Raw genomic sequence first — 14904 nt, forward strand, 5'->3', positions numbered from 1 at the left:
CTATTTCAGGTCGAGAAAATATGTACGATGCGACACTGCCACTGAAGAAGTCTGCTCCTTCCAGGAAAATGTTTTAGTATCGCTTGAAAAGGTGTCCGTCGACTTGTCTCATTTTTCTTATCGCTTTGTTTCAAGTCACCTTTCCCTGCTTTGTTTTGTCTCGTGGGACACCAAATTCTATGACCTGGAGAAAAATGTGTCATTTGATTCTGCACTTCTAGTGTGACTTCCAGTCAGTAAAATGTCAAATTAGTTACACAATGTCTCTGACCCACCAAGGAAATGCGTGTAACAAATTGTCTCAATTCTCATTTCTGACATTTTTTAAGGAGTCGTCGTACTTGGACCAACTCGAAGTGTATAAATGCTCATTTACAAAAAAAAGAGCATACAAAACATTTTTTCTTCAAAATTCTCAAACTGCCCTCATCAGTCGGATACCTCCATGAATACGTAGTTTGATGAGTCCGATACGTTCTTCTACACCTTCCCTTTTAACACAAAGATTTGTGTGTGCATTTTCACACTTTGTCCATTTTTATTATTTATTTTCAGCTCCTTGTCTATTTTAGCTGGATCATCTCTCCGTGATAATTGCTGTAGAAAGGGCTCATTTATTTGCAGACTCATCCTGCAAACATCAACTCACGAATGAAGAAGGACTTACAGCCTTTCCCATCTCATCAACTTCCTTAATTCCATAAACATAAATATAAATATAACGTAACACCACCACCACTGAAAATAGCAACTGGATGATGAAAGAAAAGTCTCAATTTCTGCCAAATTTAGAAAATTCCTATTGAAATTAAAACATTTGTTTTTTCTTTTCTACGTGAAAACCTGGCCCTCCTTCTTCCCAGTTTATTTAGTCATAGGAATAATTTTTTTTTCTAATGAAGATGAGAAGATCGTGGCCAAGAGGGAGGAAAGTAACGGTAAGAAATAGTAATAAAGCATTATAATTACAAAATGTGGATATGATAAAGGTCTGAATTTTGAGACAGACGGCGAATGAGCCTTGAGCCCCTTCTTCTTCTTCTTGGAGGGTTGTCACACACCAAGATCCCGTTACTTTATACACATTCACTCACATGCGGAGATGGAAATACACCTCCTTCCAACGAAAACAAAACAACTTTCTTCTTCCAAGGAGCACATAAAAGTGAGAAACGCGTAGGGAACTAAAGATATCAAAACTGACAAATGATGCGTCTCATAAAGTGTTAGAATGAGTGAAATGAAGTTGAGACTTGTCGACTCGACTTCTCTCTCATTCAAAATAATAATGGTTTTCAAGAGCATGTTTACGTCTCAGAAGGTAAAAGTCATCATTTTTACACTTCCTGTTTATAAAATGTTCTTCTATTTATTTCTTCCGAGTAGCAGGTCGAGTGTCCATTTCGTCAGGATTAAATGATATTTAATGACGGGTTCAGAAATTTGCCACCATTGTTGCTGAACAATCATAATTTATCATTGTGGAATTATTGATCTCTCTCAAACCAACTCTTTACTAAATGTCGTTTCTACTGATAGATTTGTGTAAAGAACTTGTAAATGTATAAATAAATATAGTCAGAGACTTATTCAGATGGAAGCCCACCTTGTAGACGGCTATAGTATTCGAGACGTATGTGCTTGAGTATCCGTAGATTGCCTATCGCAGATAACCCTTTGTGCCACGCATGCATGGATCTATGTAAAATCTTGGCGTTTGTTGTTATTGTGTATTCCGCACGCATTTCCCATTTTCTGGAAGTGTGCGCACCACAGTGGAGAAAGACAGATGAACTTGAGCCAGTAAATTAGGTCAAGTTTGAACAAGTTAAACTTTAAGCACACAAATCTGCATCTGTCTCCTGCTGGATTTTGCTATTTGGGCCGCAAAGGTGGTAAAAGCCGTAAAGGGTTGAATCCATAGGTTGTAGACTGCACAACAAATATTAACTAAACCCATCCTCAGTAGCCACATCTCTTCTTTAGCAGCTCATTTCATGCTGGGATTATGAATATTATGTCATTCTCTGGCATGGATGGTGGCGGAATTAAGTGATGGCAGCAGGCCAGGAAGGAAGGCTTTAGGGACACCTGAAACTGAAACGATGATAAATGATAATGAGTGAAATTCAAGCTGTTTGCTAAATCTTAAACACAATACGAGGAAAATATGGTTTGCTGGGACACTAGCCTGCTATCACTGCTTGGCTACTTTACAATCTTTCAAGTCATGAATCACAACGGCTGGATTTCCAGTTCACTGAAGAACACCTCATATTTTCATCTTGTTGGAAATTGAATTTGGCCAGAACCACGCAGACTAATCACCTCAGATTTATTAACTGCAATACATAATATCTTACAATTAAAAACTCGTAACAATTCAAATGTCACCGTCAAATTTAATGACACAAATTTTCCTCGCACATGAATTAATTAACGAGAAAATATCCATTATCTAAACCATCGTGTGTCGTCATCCGAGGAAACGTTTCCCTGATTGAATTAAATTGAGCGAGGCATTGGCCTTGTGAAAGGTCAGCGAACGGGAACTGGCTGATCATACCGCCTTGAAAACAGTGTCATGTGTTGGATGTAAATTTTTGTGGGGAAATCATGTTCAGTAGGAAACAATCATTTTATGGTCATCATTTCAAGGAATGCGGTACTTGCCCTCGCACCGCATGCTCCTTCAAGAAACGAGAGTGCATGTACGTACGGACGTCTTCTGTCTAGCGTCGGTGCACCAGTTCGGTCAGATATCTCTCGAGAAAACGAGAACATATGGCGAGATTAGAAGTTGATCATGTGCTTTAAGCCTTTGAAGAGAGGAATAATAATGATAAAAAACAGAGTAACTGGATCAGTTCAAGTTCAAGAACTCGGTAATTCTTGGCGTTTTAAGGATATCTTTCATCTTCACTTTTACTGCTTTTCCGCTTCCCTGGTAGCCAGCCATACCGTATAATCACACCTTCTGTTGTGGAAAAGTCAACATGAAATCAAAAGTGGGCTCTCTCTCTTTACAGACTCCAGGAACATGTATAAATATTTCCTAAATTTCCCGTTAATTAAAATGAATGAGTTTATGTAGACGATGATGCACTGTGCGCACCGTGAGCACACAAGCTGTTGATTTCTTGGAGGTTGGAATATAGTCGTAAAATAAAAATGAGAGTCCTGCCGAGGGCATCAACATAAATTATCCTCTGATTATGTAACGGGGAGTGAGTGGGTCGGTACTGGATAAAATTGTTGTTATTATCGGTACACAGTTTCAACCAGCATTTGAGGCAGTCTTTTACTTATTGCATTGTTTAATAGGATTATTTTGTGTATTTCAGTCAATTTTTTTAGCTAGTTTTCAGAAAAAATTAATCAAGCTTCACCATGTTTGTGAAAATATAGCACGCATTCTAAAATCTTTACAAAGATCACAAATAGTAAACCCCGTCGGACCAGAGTCTCTGTAAATTCTGGGTATTTCTCATCTCTTTAAGCGAGAAAGGGTGCATCACACAAGTAATTTCAAGTGCATCTAAAGCTTAGCTGAACCTGTCATTTTTGATAATCAGTCTTCCTCTTGCGATCTCTTATATAACATAAGGTCAATACATTTATAAACGTGTGATACTTGTTCACACAAGATTTCCCCTTGTAATTTCTGGGAAAATGTAATCTCCATCCGTCTCTCCAAACAAAAGACTGGACAAGAGCAACTTTTTTCCCAGTTGCAAATATCTAAAAGTTGTTCTCTGGGTCAGGTTTCATCATAATTGTATCACCGCCCTTTGCATTCACTCGGGCGAAGTGGTGGGTACGCAGTTAGGCAGAGGTGGTGGGGACCTCCTTTCATTAATTAAACTGGATCATGTCACATCCAAACCAAATGGAAATTTATTGCCTTGTTCACCATTGTTTGAGATTATTTATGGCCTATTTTGTCCCATTATAAATCTCCACGCTTTCATCATCATATAACTCCATCATTTAAGAATCTCGGATTCGCTAAGTGTGAAGAAATCAGAGTGTTATGTAAATGACAAAAGTTTGTAAATACCCACGAAACATTGTAATAATGCAGTTAACCTGAAGGCAACATGCCCATAAATCTCATGCAGCGAATAAATGCTTGAGAAATCGGAAGAAACACATTCCCTAGCTTGATTTACTGCAATTACTACCGCGCTTATGTGGAAAAGGTCTTCTTGACATAATTTGGAAGCTATTAAAGCCAATAAAAAGTAAAAACGGCTTTGTTTCTCGGCCTGTAACTGATCCAACCTGGAAAATCATAAATCACGAGAGAATAGCAGGAAGAAGAGGAGAGAATGGAGTGACCGGATAATAAAATAATGAGTATTTTGATATTGCATTTAGTCCTTTTCCTTAAAAATAACCCTTTTGCCAGCAGAAACATATTTACTAAATATGTACGCTTCTCTTGGGTTCACGTCTTTCCACATCAATCGCTGCTACTTTGAGGAGGCAGGAGAGGAATTACTGCTGCCGGTCGAGGTGTGTTAGGTCAAATTGCTAAATGAAAAGGGTAATCTTTAAGGGGCACATTATGGGGATTAACACCAATTTCCATCCTTTCGGAATGGAGTGCCCGACAGGAAATTAGAGACGGCGTTTCAAATTATTATTAACTTTATCATCTCTTTTTTCCTCCGCGGAAATATTTTACACCTTCGATATTTAAGTGCGTATGATTAATTAGTTGGGCGCACGGTGCAGTAGAGGTAAAGCACTTAGGATTCGATAACTAATAGGTCGGGGTACAAATTGAGCACATTACATGTTCAATGTATGATTGTGGTGAAATATTTTTAAGTTGTAAGTACTAATTGCAATCGATCCTTACCGGAATTACAATTTTTACCGTCGATTTTTTTAACAGACGATCAGACCTTGTTTTCCCTACGCTACATCCTGGTTAACAAGAAATCAGTCGCCGTCTTTCTTCGTGTATTGATTATTTATGTATGTATTAGAGGAAAGTTGGTAGCAAGATGCTGTCATGTTAATCTGAATTTAAATGTATGCAAATTTTACAAGCGCTGTTTGTTGTACTTTATCGGTTAAAACATTCAGACTTTTGTCATAAACAATGGAGAATCTCATCGCTTCAGGTCAGCTTTGTCTTCTGACTGTTGCGCCCATCGCATGGACTCCATTGCAGAATTTCATTAAAAGTATTTTGCACAAGACTTGTTTTGCGCCATTATTATCGAGAATACGCACGTATTTACGTACGTACCACGTCGGTGAACCTCATTTGCATATGGTTTATGGTGCAATTACACCGTCAGACTATCAAATGATGGTGACAATTCAGCAGGACTGGTGTGATTTGGCGACTGCTTTGTACGTGTAATGTAAGTACATTGTAGACTGGAATGGACGAAGTGTGCCCAAAGTGACTTGAATGGCGAGGCAAGGCAATCAGTTGGATGGAAAAGAGTTAAGACGAAGACGAGTGGAAAGGTAAGTACAGAAGAATAAACATGACAGCACACACCTGCATGAATCAGCCCCGCATTACGATTCCTTAATACGACCACAAATACATATAAGCAAAACGCATCTGCTTCTCTATTTACCACCGAAAAATCTTCTTCTTCTTTACCTGACCTGGACTAGGCCAGATTTCTCATCCAGATTTTATGGACATACATATGTACATACATACAGAAGGATGTAATTTTAATAGTTCTCGGCTAATCAGGGCCGTTTTACAGAGAAAATAAATTATGGCCAGGTTTATTCAGTCTACAAATTTGGATTAACATGTTACTTATTAGTGGACATGTTGTGCTATTAGTGGAATCTTCATATGCATAATGCATGCAAATACTGATGAAAAAATCAGCCAGTCCTGAAACACTGAAAACTAAAGCTGTAGGTAGTTTGAGAGACAAAAATGAAGTTATCAATGTGACAGATGTTTATTGCTTTGCTGAGACAAATTTTTGCATAGCCTCTCAAAATCCATAACGATAAACAGCCAGCACCTCTATGAATTTTTGAGATTTTCATCCAAAATCTAGACATCTCTTAAACCCTTCTTCCAGGTATTGAGTGATTGCTTTGGTACACATGCTACGCACACCGTTGTTGTGAATGTCTCCCACAATCAGTCCAAATAAAGGTCCCCGGTCGGTCCTGTGGATCCGATATATGTTGAGAAAGATGAATGGCAGGTGTGTTTGTTAAAGGTGATCAAAACAAGGCGAACGCAACCAACTGTCTGTAACCAATCCAAAGAAGATTGAGCTGGAAAAGCTGTACTTGTGCCACCCTCGGAGATTTTTTGAACAAAATAGACCACAGTTCAATGAATATTGTTTCATACTGATTATAAAACAAAAACTGATGAGAAGATGCAAATTTTCAGCCATTGGTTTCACAGGTTTTGTTACAAAAATCAGCAATGCTTCATGTATGTTCTTATAAATAAAGTTATTCTGAGAAATTCAATCATCTCGAGATTACTTGCTCGTACTTCAATTAAGTAGATTTCGTATTTGCATGAATCGGCATGAGATTTCGCAGTAGGAAAGATGAGAACCACGATATTAGAAGCAACCAGAAACGATTATGAGTGATTTTACAGAACAAATTGCTTCTCTCGTATTCCATTTTAGTTCTTGGAAAAATGATGAGCACAATTTTTGCCTTTATTTTTAGGCGTGTTTCGGTATGAACATGCATTGTTTGTAACAGTATACTTGACTTAACGTATACAATCCTTTAATATTATTATCAATTAATAAGTAATTTAATTAAGGTGAACTTACAAGTTGCTGACAGCATATTAACCAACACTGCTAAGTATAATATGATAACGCTAAAGCTGAAACTATTTTTATTATCGTCACTTTTTAAATGTTTAATTTATAGAATACTCAAATCTCATAATTTCGATTTCTACAGGATATTTTGTTATCACATACTGCTGGTTCCAAGGTATGCATGTACAATAGTTTGTCTATTAATAGCTGTCATCTCGCTTCAATACAGGAGTAGTTTCACAATGCTCATTTTCAGCGATAAGAGTATCGATTAAAATCAACTAATTGGGGAAATTGAGAAATTTACATTTTGAGTTTTGCTGCAAAATTTTATTTTACCCCTCACACCCTTCTTCCTCGCCTCGTTAAATTTCTCAGGCGGACTGGAGTGATGCACCGTGCCATTTTCTGCCATTCTGCCTCTTTCTCAGTCCGAGTGGTCAATCCTTCAGTTTTCTCCAGTCTTCCCTCCCAATGAGGACGACTGTGCGTGGGCCGTCGCTTGGCCTTTTCTCCAAGACTGTTCCGAATGGTCCTGATGGGTCATAGACGGAATTTTGAAACCAGTCTTGGTGCGAAGGACAGACGGCTGCCTTTCGTACACAGACGACACGAGAGAAGACGGCTTTCCAAGTTGGGTTTTTAGTTTGATTCTCTTTAGGAATGAGCTAGAAATTGCAACTCATCCCCGAAGAGTATCAAACTAATAGCCCTACGGTCAACTAGTGGACTGGAGACGAATCCCCCGAGTGACCGGTTACCTGAGGAAGACTGTGCATGGGCCGTTCCGAGCTGTTCCAATAAAGACTGTGTTTTAATTAGTCGTGATCACGGCATTTTGAAACCAGTCTTTATTGGGGCCGCCCGGACAGGCCTGTCGCGCATATACAACGCAGGTGAAGACGGCTTATCATTCCCCCCTCTACTCTGGACCTGGCGGCGATTCAATTCGTTTGTGAGTTAGCGTTGACAAATTAATACTTAATTATACAAATAAATCTTTGATTTTTACAAATGATAAAATTTTGTGTTGCGTTAATTGTGTTTAGGGAGATGCCAAATTGCAATGATTTATTCGATTACAAATGTATAATACAATTAATACAATGATAATCTATTGTGTGAAATAAATCAAATCATGAATCATACATTTTTACTAAGGTTGTGAATGTACAAGTTTTCAATTTTAATTTATTCTCCACTTGGTGTTTCCAAAAGGGCTTCAAATCCTGAAGGCCTCGGAAAGGCAGGAGAATTGTCCGGATTCCATCCGAATTTCTGCACCCTTGCCGTTCGTCCATCCCATCCCGCATCAGGATCAGCCATAGCGTGATACACAATCCAAGGCTCAGTACCGTCTGTAATTTGAAGTTAAAGTAAAAATTGTCCATACCCAATGTACTATTATTACTAGTAGTATATATATTAACTGACCTATTGACCTAGTGAAGGAGGCATGTCCCACCCCATACACACCTTCGGCGTCATTCCTCCAGAACACGGGTTGGTCATATCTCCACCAATTTGTTGAAATCAGGGGATCAGCCATGTTATCAATTCCCATGAACCCAAGTTGATAATCTGCAGTCCAACTTCCAGAGGCGGAATAAACTACGAAAGTTCTTCCAGCATTTACCAGAATTTGAGGGCCTTCTAACAACGATGCGCCATGCTGCTGCCACGGATAACTTGGCCAGTTGATTAAAACTCTGGGTCCCGAAATGGTTTCAGGGTCTGACATTGGAGCAATGTATAAATTTTGTGGGAATCCAGCATCAATTGTGGGCCACCCCGACCAAATGAAGTACAACCGTCCATTTCCATATTCTAAGACGGTCCCATCAATCGCCCAAAAATCATCTCCCGGCATACTCATTCTTTTTAATATAATAAGAAATGATTATGCGTATGATCCGAATAACTTATCGTCAGCATTTGATTATCTGCTCACCTCCTCTCCGCCGACCAAGCTCCCATTGGGTTATCCGCGTTCAATGCACGAACTACATACATTCTGTGATTGGCGTTGTCTCCATTGTCCAGAGCAAAATACATGTACCAGTTTCCTCCAATATAGAAAATTTCTGGTGCCCATAAATTTTCTAGACCTGGCGGAGCAACATAGACCGTCACACTTTCAGCCTCTCTCCAATTGTGAAGGATTCGCGACCTGACCAGAAGGATCTCTCGGCCGTTCTCCGATCTAGGCATGTAGTAATAGCCATCCGTATGGAGGTAACAGTAAGGGTCCGGCCACCTAGTGTCCCAAATAGGATTTTGAAACAGGGCCGTCGTATTCCTCCCACCGATATCTTTCGCCCCACAGACGGAAACGAGGACGACGACGACGAGGATCGCAAATTTGGTCTCGGACCACATTTTACCAGATACTTCACTCAACTGGTTCAATTTTCTGGATAAATTCTGTTCTGTGGTTTATATGGTAATAAAATTTATGTTATGCAACTAACTAATGATATATTGGTTTGTAATCTGCACTTTCGCCAAATCTAACACTTAAGCAGCACTTGACATTGGTTATTGGTATAAACACCCACTGACTGTCATGCAATAGTGTGAATGTCATTTAATTTTTATATCAATCATCCATATCAAAAGTACAAGTCTCAAATTTCAATGTATCTCACACAGTATCACCTCGTTTAATCGTACGATTTAAGTGCATTCTGTTATATTTACATCAAGTGGTGGTGACGAGTCTCATTGTTTTCACTTTCCTAATCGTATCGTGTTACCAATTTGGGTTATCTAATAATACCAAAAACAACAACTTATCATTGTAACTTTGCATATATTGATAACTCAATAAAATAAAACCACTTCGTTGTCCGTTTCCAGCCTCTCTGCGTCCTCTACTGTCCATCTCATCAACTTTGCCCAACTTTTCAGCGATCATCAGTGCCGTCGAAAACTGGGCAAAATCATCAAAACGAACCACTTTTCTTATGGGCCGCATACGCCGCTGTTTTTTGATTGAATAAGGCACGAAATCAAAAAATTCTTTACTTCTCCAGTTCCTCAGCGCGTCCACAGCATAAAAAACCGATAAAAATACAATATTTCCAGGCTCTTGATTGTAAAAGGGTAAAAATTTTGTGTGAAGGTAAGTCCTTATCAAGTTCCTTGGTAATTTTTTTAACAGTTGAAGTTAAAGTGTTGTTCATTCTTCTCATTTTGATGACGGCTGGAGATCAAAAAGACAAAATATCTGGAACCTATATAAAAAGATGCATTTTTTATTCTCTTGGGTATAATTGTTTGACAAATGTGGTTATCATTTATGTTTCAGATATCGTGGAGCAGGATAAGATGCCAGGACACCGCGGGGAGACGAAGGGCGAACCGGCGGGTGGTGGTGGGCAACCGGTCTCAGCAGACCAGGACGCTGTGAATAAAGGGATCGATAAAATGTACAAGATTTATGAAAAATTGAGTTCTGCAACTGAAAAGACGACCGTGAGTTTTATTTCGGAATGAATATTTAATTGTAAAAAGTCTGGTAATATTTACTTGCTACATCGATACAAGATCAGATGCTAAAGATTATAGAACTCTTCACATTTTTTAATTGAGTGATGAATTATGCTCATGAATTATTTGTTTTTTAGTTGGAGGGTGATTTCAAGGAATTGTTGGAGGCTGTGAAGAGATCAGACAAGGAAAAAAGGCTCGCTTCCATGTTTATTACTCGGTTTCTTGAATTTTTTCCACTCTTGTACGATGATGCCATTAATGCAATGCTGGATTTGTGTGAGGATGACGATGTTGTTGTAAGTTTTTAAATATTGTGTATTTTTAACAAATTATGTTGATCATGATAAACTTTGGTTTAATTTTTACGATTGTTTTGTTTTGTTTTGAATAGATTCGAAAACAGGTGGTGAAGGACTTGGTCACAGTTTGTAAGAAGGTTCCAACGTTTGTTCCAAAGATCGCAGATGTTTTCTCTCAGTTGATCCAAACCGACGATACTGCAGAGCAAGCTGGGTTAGAGCGTTGTTTGGTGAGCTTGTTCCACATTGATGCACAAGGTAGGTTGAAATTGATTAAGGATTAAAGTGATTCTCTGTTATTTGTACTAATAGTTTCAACTTTATTTAACATTTAATACGAGTAGCTGCCGTTGTTGGAATATTTTCCCAAGTGGGAAACGGTGACGATACGGTGCGTGATAGATGTCTGAAGTTTTTGGCCACGGAGCTTAAAGGTTTGAGCCCAGAAATTGTGAGTCCCGAGTTTGAGAAATGTTTGATTTCTGAAGCTCGAAAATGTGCCCCGGTAAGAAGATATTGTAACTATAAAATTCTGATGATTAAGTAACAATAAGTCTTATATAAAATATATGAATTATTCGATTAATTTAGAAACTCAGTGGAGAACATTTTAACCATTTCCACCGTCTTCTCATGAATACAAAGACTTTACAAACAGTGTCGGGGCAGCAGGTCATGGTAGATTTGATTGCCGAAATTTTGGAGATGGATAAACAGTTTGATGCTTCTGAAGCTGAAAATTTTGACAAGTTATTACTATGCACCAAATCCTCCTTATCATCATTTTCGGTATGTCACTATCAGTCATATTATTTATGACGTGGTTCTATTGTAGTAGGTTAACTAACAAATTAATGAATGTATTCTTTTCTAGAAACAAGTTAGTTCTTCTGCCTATTTAGTTTACTACTGTACAAAAGTATTGCCAAACTTGGAGGATTCAGTTGTGCTTCAAGATGGGGGACATTTGAAACTTGAGGCGCTTAGAATGTTAGCCGATGTAGGGTTTCACGCAGCTCAATTCGACCCTACACAAGCAAAGTTATGTTTGGAACAAGTATACAAGCACTTAGTGGTAAGGACATATGAATAGTATTATTTAAAACATATTGCACTGAACAGGTGATTCTAATTTATTATTATTATTAAATTTTATTCAGGATCTTATGCCTACTCCTCCAGAGGAAGATGAATTAAATCCCAAATTTGAATTTAGCCTTATCGAACCTTTGTTGTTTACATTTCACAAATTGGGAGGTTTTTATCCAGAATTTCTCAACGAACAACCCGATCGCCTAAAAGAATTTCGCGCTCGTTTGCAATATCTGGCCCGAGGAACTCAAACCTACATGAAACTGCTTCGTGAAGATCTCGATGGAAAACGTGGACCTGAGCTACGAAATGACGAGACCATGAAGAAGGTAAGAAACTTAAGAATAACAATTTTCTTATACTTTATTATTATGAGCGAATGAGATCCTGGTAACGGTATGCAGATGTAGATGTGTAAGTGTGTATTAATTTATATATTTTTATACAGATTCAAGCTTTGAAGCTTACCTCAAACATCAGCGCTGTCATTAAAGATTTGTTCCACACTCCTCCAAGCTACAAATCTGTTGTTGGTCTCTCCTGGCGTCCATATGGACTCAGAGCAAAACGTGCCGGAGAGACTCCAGCTCTAACACCTAACAACAATCGAGGTGTTGCAGAAGTTTCGTCACCATCAAATCCTAAGCAATCTCGTAACGAAAACAGGGGAGCACTCTACCAACCACCAAGTGGAAAGTTTTCTGCTCGTGCAGGAACCTACGGTAAGTTGCACGCATTTTCTCTGTAAGAGTATATTGTGTTTCAATATTTTAATAGGCGACTGAATTTCTTAATTATTTGTTTGCAGCGACAGCAGGACCTCGTGTTCTTAGAGGAGGGATTAGACCGCGTGGTGGAATGGCTTTTCCAGGTGGTGGTGGTTTCAATGGTCGTCGAGGAGGAAATAATATTCGTGGGGGTAGGGGTCGTTATTAATACGATCACATTGAAGTTTTATCATGATCAAACCACATGGCAAAAATTTCGGGTCCATGTTATCATTACGGTTATTATTATGTTTGTGCTACTGGTGAACATCTTTTTATGATGATTTGCTTATGTTATTGTTGATCTTTTAAGATTTTGATTATGACCCCACTGGGATAATTTGTTGTTTCCTAAATTGTTTTTGTTCCGTTTTCATAAGCAAACATATGCCATAGATGAATTATTATTACATTGTAAACTGACATTCTTGTTAAAAATACTAATACTGTCATAATTTGTTTTTCTTACTTCACTTGTTCACTTACCGACTAATTAGAGTTGTTGTATGCAAGTATAAAAATAAATTGCTTTAAAATGTTACTCCACTTGTATGCATTCAACATGCACTGTAATTTTGTGGTTATATTTAGTCGGAGCCTGGTGGTGTATTGTTCTTTATGTATGGAGGCGTAGTACAAATGTTTCTCCCTTATTAAAGTAAATATAAAGTAACGGAACATCAGATCCGAGATAAATTATCTATGCAAAGGTTAGTAAAACCAACCTCTCCGTTTTTTTATTCAAACATAGTTTGTAAGTCACTCACATGATTATTATATATTATTATTAATACACACAGCGTAGCCGTTAGAAAACTTTTGGTTGATAAATTACGAATTCAAAGAATAAACTATACACATAGAATTTTAAATCGAGTCTGCAATGTCGCACATCATTTGATCCTGACTGCTAACAACGGGTTGTTTTTCAATTGGTTTTGTCCGCGTTGTTTCCGTCATAGAAAAAAGTTTATTGTCCACCTCTAAATGTTCTGGAAGATTGTTGAGTGCTTGCTTAATTACTTCGACACTCATTTCTAAATGTTTCTGGAATCTGTCGCAGGTTTCTAGCGTTTGACGTTTTTGAACTTCCATCATTACTCGAAGTGTCTCGCGTGCCTGGACAAATAATACTTGTTTTGTAATACAAATCTCCAATCAATGAATTTAATACGATTCTTGGTTAGAAGGTTAATTACCTGATGGGGTCGAAATTCATTAATAAGATGATGCATATGTATAAAAAGTAAACTAATATCATCAATCTTTTCTTGTCTTTTTCCAGAGTCTGGGCAGTGTATTAAAATATCGAGTAAATCCAAAAAGTTAACTAGCACGGAATGGTTCATCTTTTTAAGTTCTCTTCTATGGTCAAAGTTTTGTGGGTAGAGACGACGGATCCCCTGAAAGATACATAGTCATCAATTAGCATCATATCGCATGACCACAATATAATATATATAGTATTTAAACAGTAAAGGTGTCATTATATTTCGCTCGTTAGCAACTTGCGTCAATGCCATAGTTTAACCAAGGCGCAAGTAGCACGGAGCCGAGTACAAATGCAGCTTAACGTATTTTTAAATAGGTTTTAATCTCCGTAACATGAATGAGTATTTTATCCACTATAAAACGTTACCTGGCTCTCCAAGGGGCGAATGATGGCATCATCGGCATGATAGGTGATGCCAAAGACCATGTAGGTCTCGTGGGAGGCGGGTGGTGGGGGTGGTTTTGGAGCACGGCCTCTCTTCACGTTCTCATCCGAGTAGAGGGTGACGTAGGCTTGGGGTGGAAGTGGGAGCGAGCTCTGAGTTTCTGACCCGATGGGAGGCAGACCCCCCACACTGCTGTTCGGCGTCTGGCTCCCTCCCGTCGACATGCTTTAAATCCTCCTCAGGTTCCCAGTCTTAAAGAACTTATCCAATTGCAAATTAATTTACTCTTTCAGTAAATTAAATCCGTGAGCCGACGGAAAGCGGCTGCCAAAACACGACACAAATCGACCGCCAGAGTCAGGGGAAGGCGAGGATTTTTTTTGAGGAGAAGGTTTTTGTCAGGAATTTCGAGGCCTTTTGAGACAATTTTGTCTCAATTTATTAATTAAGAATATAAATTCTAAATTTTACATGAAAAATATCATTGTTTCATATTCTGTAAAATTTCTCGGTAGGGTGCATAGTTTTATTCCATTCATGACTCGAATCTTAGTCTAAATAAATATTGTGCTGCTGTAAGAAGTTTGTTCGAATATGGAACTGTAATTCGAAAGTAGGTACCGATTTTCCAGGGTCAGTATTTTACATTCAAGACTAAATTGGTCTCCCTTTATTATTAGACTGTCTCTAATTCCCTTTCCAAACGAACATCGCCATTAAATCCCCTATTTCATCATCATGCTACGACTACTTTACTGCCAGTGTGTGAAATCATGTCGTCGTGCTTTAAAGGGGT

The 14904-nt window shown here is 38.3% G+C and overlaps 3 protein-coding genes across 3 annotated transcripts; 1 reads left to right on the forward strand and 2 right to left on the reverse strand.

Annotated features, from left to right (window-relative positions):
• Positions 1-7832: 7832 nt before the first annotated feature.
• On the reverse strand, positions 7833-9371 carry LOC110843831 (extracellular exo-alpha-(1->5)-L-arabinofuranosidase). The gene is made up of 3 exons (XM_022089876.2): positions 8749-9371; positions 8232-8674; positions 7833-8155 (listed from the first exon to the last, which is right to left on the reverse strand). Exons 1-3 carry the CDS (start codon positions 9174-9176, stop codon positions 7989-7991), a joined length of 1038 nt encoding a protein of 345 aa, XP_021945568.1. The 5' UTR covers positions 9177-9371; the 3' UTR covers positions 7833-7988.
• A 401-nt stretch (positions 9372-9772) lies between these two features.
• LOC110844209 (apoptosis inhibitor 5) lies at positions 9773-13322 on the forward strand. The gene is made up of 10 exons (XM_022090359.2): positions 9773-9921; positions 10108-10274; positions 10427-10588; positions 10684-10849; positions 10936-11096; positions 11183-11380; positions 11466-11666; positions 11752-12012; positions 12132-12405; positions 12492-13322. Exons 2-10 carry the CDS (start codon positions 10128-10130, stop codon positions 12617-12619), a joined length of 1698 nt encoding a protein of 565 aa, XP_021946051.1. The 5' UTR covers positions 9773-9921; positions 10108-10127; the 3' UTR covers positions 12620-13322.
• LOC110844210 (mediator of RNA polymerase II transcription subunit 7) lies at positions 13143-14457 on the reverse strand. Its single transcript, XM_022090360.2, has 3 exons — positions 14090-14457; positions 13650-13853; positions 13143-13569 (listed from the first exon to the last, which is right to left on the reverse strand). Exons 1-3 carry the CDS (start codon positions 14330-14332, stop codon positions 13318-13320), a joined length of 699 nt encoding a protein of 232 aa, XP_021946052.1. The 5' UTR covers positions 14333-14457; the 3' UTR covers positions 13143-13317.
• Between the last annotated feature and the right edge of the window lie 447 nt (positions 14458-14904).

The sequence above is a fragment of the Folsomia candida genome, unplaced genomic scaffold (genome assembly GCF_002217175.1).
Source record: "Folsomia candida strain VU population unplaced genomic scaffold, ASM221717v1 Fcan01_Sc002, whole genome shotgun sequence".
Classification (NCBI taxonomy): domain Eukaryota; kingdom Metazoa; phylum Arthropoda; class Collembola; order Entomobryomorpha; family Isotomidae; genus Folsomia; species Folsomia candida.

Bases quoted from the DNA above. Each gene is read 5' to 3' on its own strand.
- LOC110843831 (XM_022089876.2), bottom strand. From the start codon at position 9,176: ATGTGGTCCGAGACCAAATTTGCGATCCTCGTCGTCGTCGTCCTCGTT. The intron at 8,675-8,748 runs GTGAGCAGATAA...TATATTAAAAAG, and splicing joins GCTTGGTCGGCGGAGAGGAG to AATGAGTATGCCGGGAGATG. The intron at 8,156-8,231 runs GTCAGTTAATAT...TTCAAATTACAG, and splicing joins CTCCTTCACTAGGTCAATAG to ACGGTACTGAGCCTTGGATT.
- LOC110844209 (XM_022090359.2), top strand. From the start codon at position 10,128: ATGCCAGGACACCGCGGGGAGACGAAGGGCGAACCGGCGGGTGGTGGT. The intron at 10,275-10,426 runs GTGAGTTTTATT...TTTGTTTTTTAG, and splicing joins CTGCAACTGAAAAGACGACC to TTGGAGGGTGATTTCAAGGA. The intron at 10,850-10,935 runs GTAGGTTGAAAT...TAATACGAGTAG, and splicing joins GTTCCACATTGATGCACAAG to CTGCCGTTGTTGGAATATTT.
- LOC110844210 (XM_022090360.2), bottom strand. From the start codon at position 14,332: ATGTCGACGGGAGGGAGCCAGACGCCGAACAGCAGTGTGGGGGGTCTG. The intron at 13,854-14,089 runs GTAACGTTTTAT...TGTATCTTTCAG, and splicing joins TTCGCCCCTTGGAGAGCCAG to GGGATCCGTCGTCTCTACCC. The intron at 13,570-13,649 runs GTAATTAACCTT...TTATTTGTCCAG, and splicing joins ATGAATTTCGACCCCATCAG to GCACGCGAGACACTTCGAGT.